Here is a 5,280-nt window from a genome sequence, read left to right as displayed (position 1 = left end):
ATTTCCTTAAAAACTTAAGAACGAAAAAGCTGAAAACTCATCTCTTCTGTGAGCACTTAACCTCTTCTTTAAAAAAATCCCACTATTTTTCCTCTATTCCCTCCCTATTCTAGCTTATACTACTCCAAGCAATGTCCAAAACATACACTGTAAAAAAAAATCAGGTTTCCAATTGAACATTTTCTAATGACCGATCACATCTAAATTTTTCAGTTGGCCAAATTGAATTTCTGTGAATTGATGCAATTTAATTCACAGAAATTCAATTTGGCCAACTAAAAATTTTTGATGTGATCAGTCACTAGAAAATTTGCAATTGGAGACCTGATTTTTTTTTTTTTTACAGTGTAGTATTTCAGGCTCTTTTTGTGATTTTTCACCTCTTCATGATGGATCAGATCGCTTCCTGTATTCCTCAGTTGTAAGTCGCTTTGGATAAAAGCGTCTGCATAATGAGTAAATGTAAAAACGTAAATGTAATGATGTGGGGGGTAAATTATCAGGAAGTTTTAATCCGGAAGTGAACTACTCCTTTAAGTTTTCGAATTGTACTTTTAAAATGTTTAAATCTTGAGTTTGGACAGCATGTTTTGGACAGTAGAAAATGTATACTGTTAATGAATGGTCTCTTGTTCTTAAAGTGAGGAAAAATACAATTCTGTCGTTTACTCACACTCATGTCATTCCAAACTCATAAGACTTTGGTTAATCTTCGAAACACATTAAGATATTTTTAATGAAACTTGAAATCGTTTCTGTCCTTCCATTGAAAGTCCAGGTAACCAAAATGTTAAAACACCTAAAAAGGCATCATATAAATCAATCCGTGAATCAAGTGGTTTCAGTTTAAAGCCTAAATTAAATCTGTTCATCATATAAAGTGATCATATCTCTCCACAAGACTTGGATTAAACTGCTTGATTCATATGGATTCATTTTTACCATTTTACCTGGACTTTCAGTGGAGGGACAGAAACCTCTCAGGTTTCATTAAAAACATCTTAATTTGTGTTTCGAAGATTAACTAAAGTCTTATGGGTTTGGAACGACACAAGGGGGAATATATGATGAAAGACTTTGATTTTTCAGTGAACTATCCCTTTAAATACAAAAATTAGACCATTTCAGATTATGATTAAAATACTCTGATTCCTAAGACACTTATCCGCACTTGTATTTTTATCATCATTTGCATAATCATATTTGCATTACATATAACTCCGAAAGAACATTTGTTAAATACAGTTCTTGTCTTGAAGGAATGAGGATGAGCTATCTTGATTTCCAAAATATGCTAATGCTCAGTCATGTAACAGAGTCTATCAACTCTTGATGGTTTTCAGACTGTGCTTGGCATTAGTAAGCTGACAACTCCGAGAAGCTTCAATTTCACTGCAGGACAAAGTCTGCTGAATGCTACCTATTTGCATGATAATTATTCATGCAGTGAAACTGGACGCTTTAACCAGCACTTGGTCTTGCATTTAAATGCACATCTACAGTAAGCTTTTTTAAAATGTTTATTTCTTGTTCTGGTAAAAAAAAAAAAAAAGTGCACAAGCTGCCTAAGTGTCAGATGACAATTTAAAGGTTCTGTATGTAAGTTTTGACTGTACTAAAGCATAAGCATATCATAATGTTTGCCGACATTTAGTAAAAATGCTGAGTTCACAAACTCGTTTCTATGAAAAACAACGCTACAGCCAGTTATTCTAATTTGAAATGTGCATGTCGGAATGTCTGTTTTTGTTTTGGTCCGTGCAATAACGCACATTGGAAATTTATCCAATAGTATTTTGACGCCACAGGTTGTCAGTTGGCGGAAAACGCAGCGTATTGCTGCCATGGAAGCCAGCAAACAAACTGGCTCAGAAATCGCTGATTCTACCCGACCTAAAAAGATTCGGCATCCATCTAAAAATCTCTATGAACGGAAGCACGTTAAAACGCGGATAAACCACTCATCAACTTACAATGTGCGAATCTCCTCGCCTTCCATTGTCAATTGCGCTCGTTCCTGTTGCGTGGGGGGGGGGGATAATATAACAACAAATAATATAAGAACAAATAATATTTTGAATTTGAACTGCAGGTCCCATTTCAACCACTAGCTGTCATTCTTACATACAGCACCTTTAAAGAGAAATAAAAAAAAGACTGTTCTTATGAATATTTATGTTCACCTTGACTTGTGTTAATAAAGAATACAATGAAAAATGGTTAATTCATGATGTTACAACAAAAATATAGTATTATGTTGATTAGAACAGAACTTTAATTGTAAAACTGACATGAAAGGAACATCATAACTGAAATTCGGAATCATAAATGATGCTGACACCCAAAAGAACAGGGCATTGACTTCAGTAATGAGCCTCTGCTGCTTTATTCATGTTTGCAAATTAAAATATAATAAATTAACATTTTTTTTTCTAAAAATATACAAAAATACTGTAAAACTTTCCTAGAAAGCCTCAACACAGTAGTATTGCCATGTACCGCATACTATATAATAAGCACAGTGGTCTATCTATTTTGAAAACCGATGAAGATGAAACTCTTCTGTGTTGGGATATTTCCACATTCCCTTCCTTTACAACATTCCAGACTATGACATTCAGGATCAGGAATGTCTTTTCGATACACTGTACTCAATTAAGCATAACCCGGTAAATGCGCACTCTCGCTCACATTCGTATCACTTCAATAGATGTTTTTTAGGCTCTGATATACACACAAGCATCATGGAGGCAACGTAGGCCTGAGTAGATGTCGAAAGGGTGGAGAGAAGAACAACTTGAAGCACCTGCTCACAGTTCAGTGAATCTCTGAGCAGCACAGGGTTCTGGTAAATATGGCCACTAAAGTTTATAGTACATTGCTGATTGAGACAATTACACACTATTATCTACAATCATGTCACATAACCACCAACATTATTTAGAATATGCATTCACTGACATTTGATATCACTGGAGGTCTGAAGGAACACAACATGATTTTTTTTTTTTCTTGTCTGCTACATTAATACTGAACAGACTGGGCTTTCTTTGCTTCTCTCACTCTCCAGCCCCTGCGCGTGTGATGCATAGCATGACTCTTGGGTGTCCAAACCATCCTCATGCAAAACAAATCCATTAGTGTTACATAATGGCGTGAACCAGCTGATAAAAGTTTACTCTTGAATGATTTAATTCCATGGCTATGTTATCGTTAGGATTCCAGGGTTCCCACAGTTTCTGACCACTGAATTTACACGATTTTGCCCATGGCTTTTCCAGTCATTTGTGATTTAAAGGATTAGGTAAATATAGAGATTGCATTCATTTTAAGCCAAAGAAATACTTGAGCATTAATAGAAAAAATTTTTTATATCGACTACAAATTTCCATGACCATTTACTATTTTTATTAATGACTTTTTCAGGCCTGGAAATCAACATTTTTTAAAATTCCCTGATATATCCAGAACTGTGGGAACCCTGTGTTTTACGGATCTAAGAAAACACCAGTAATATCAGTCTCATAAAAAAAAAAGGACAAAGCCAGAGAATGAACAAAAAAGGGAAAAGTCGTGAGATTAACAGCTCACTCGGCTGGGCTGTTGCTTACAAACAAAGTCTGTCATGAAATCGAACTCATTTTGTCCCAGCCAAAGCTCTGGCAGCTCCTTTATTCGGTCCAAGCCCATTTCTATCACCAGTGACATCAAGACCTCCTCGTCAATAAAATCCGTGTCGATAACGTTGGGGGGCAGCATTGCTGCAGGCATGTGGTGGCCAGGCAGAGGAACCCCAGACGTGTTCTGCTTAGCGTTACTGTCTCGGAACTGCTGTCCTGTCCCGTTTAACTGGTGGCTTGCTTGGTGCAGTTCGTGCATGTAATGGTGATGATGGGAAGGATGCGTGTGGTGACTGTAGTAAGGCGTGTTGAGCTTCTGCAACTGCATACTGGCAGCGAGCTGCTGCCCTTGTCCGACAAACTGGGAGTTAAAGCGGGCAGGCAAGTTGCCATTGGGGATCCCTGCGTTTATATTATTCCCAGAGGGCATTGAATGCCGGATCCCGTGGTTTGCGTTTACATTCCCTCCCGCGTAATGCATGTGATCTCCCATGATAACGTTATAATGTTGTTGCTGTGGAAGCGCGTTGGAAAACTGTCCCATTCCCATCCTGCGCGCGGAGTGCTGATGCCCATTCACAGCATCTGGGAAACGTCCATGATTCATTGCCATCATTCGGTCTACCATTCCCCTGGAAAACAGTTAGCAAAAGTTAATAAAAAAAGTTAATATATAAAATTCGCGTACCTAAACATGCAGAGCCGATAAATCTGCAAACTTGCAAAGCGCGTAATGATTTGGTTTATAAATAGTTCCACGCTAAACGAAGCTTGTGTGCAACATGCACGAGTAAACACGCACGCGTCTAGCGGTGTCATAAACATTCATAAGCAGGCTAAACTTTGTAACCTTTACCTCTCTGCTTGAATCTGCTGAGTGCGTCGCACCACCGCAGTCGGCAACAGCAAAAAGTAACTGACAATCCCAGAGATGAAAGAGTTTACAATCCCTCCTAATCCAAGTCAATAAAAAGCGTTTGCTCTCCAAATACAGACCGCATTCAGCGCCAGCCTCCGCATCAAAAACATTACGAAAAAAACTGCTGCATGCTTCTCGGTCAGCACTCATATACAATCAAGCCATGGGCGGAGCAAAGCCAACCTTCAATCTGACTACACTCAAGACTGTGGCAAGCCGGTTTATCATGCAGGCTTTTCCTCTTCCTACAAACTACTTAAAATATACCAGGGCTGCGTTCAGCCCCGACAAAACGTTGCAAAACGTTTATTAAACGGTAACGGTGCTGCGTTGAACACCCTGTTCTGTTGACGCAAGAGTTGTAACTATAGGCTTGTTTGAGATGAGCAAAATCTGCGCAGAACCGATCACCGGTGATCAGCGCGAGATGCATTCCGGTTAGAAAAGTGTCCGAGGGCGGTCCGCCTTGCTCTGATGTCATGCTGACGTATGACAAAAAACTCTCGCGAGCGAAAGGCGGATGTGTCGGATTCTGCAGTTGAGCGCAGTTGCTCTCCACCGACTGCGCGGAGCAAAAGCATGATGGGAAACGACTTGCTGACGACACAGCTTAATGCTTATTGGTTTAAACAACCGTGATGTATGGTTCTTTTTCAAAATGTTTGATTTTAAAACTCTGATATCATGTTTTTATGTGTGAATATTCCCAAACTCTCTAACAAAGGCGATCTCTCTGTGGGT

The 5,280-nt window shown here is 38.9% G+C and overlaps 1 protein-coding gene across 1 annotated transcript; it reads right to left on the bottom strand.

Annotated features, from left to right (window-relative positions):
* Positions 1 to 2,265: 2,265 nt before the first annotated feature.
* cited2 (Cbp/p300-interacting transactivator, with Glu/Asp-rich carboxy-terminal domain, 2) lies at positions 2,266 to 4,610 on the bottom strand. Its single transcript, XM_079831015.1, has 2 exons — positions 4,477 to 4,610; positions 2,266 to 4,252 (listed from the first exon to the last, which is right to left on the bottom strand). Exon 2 carries the CDS (start codon positions 4,246 to 4,248, stop codon positions 3,580 to 3,582), a length of 669 nt encoding a protein of 222 aa, XP_079687141.1. The 5' UTR covers positions 4,249 to 4,252; positions 4,477 to 4,610; the 3' UTR covers positions 2,266 to 3,579.
* Positions 4,611 to 5,280: the final 670 nt, after the last annotated feature.

The sequence above is a fragment of the Gobio gobio genome, assembly GCF_949357685.1.
Source record: "Gobio gobio genome assembly, chromosome: 12".
Lineage (NCBI taxonomy): Eukaryota > Metazoa > Chordata > Actinopteri > Cypriniformes > Gobionidae > Gobio > Gobio gobio.
The sequence above is the reverse complement of the archived record's forward strand: the minus strand, read 5'-3'. Positions and strand labels throughout refer to the sequence as shown.

Bases quoted from the DNA above. Each gene is read 5' to 3' on its own strand.
- cited2 (XM_079831015.1), bottom strand. From the start codon at position 4,248: ATGGTAGACCGAATGATGGCAATGAATCATGGACGTTTCCCAGATGCT.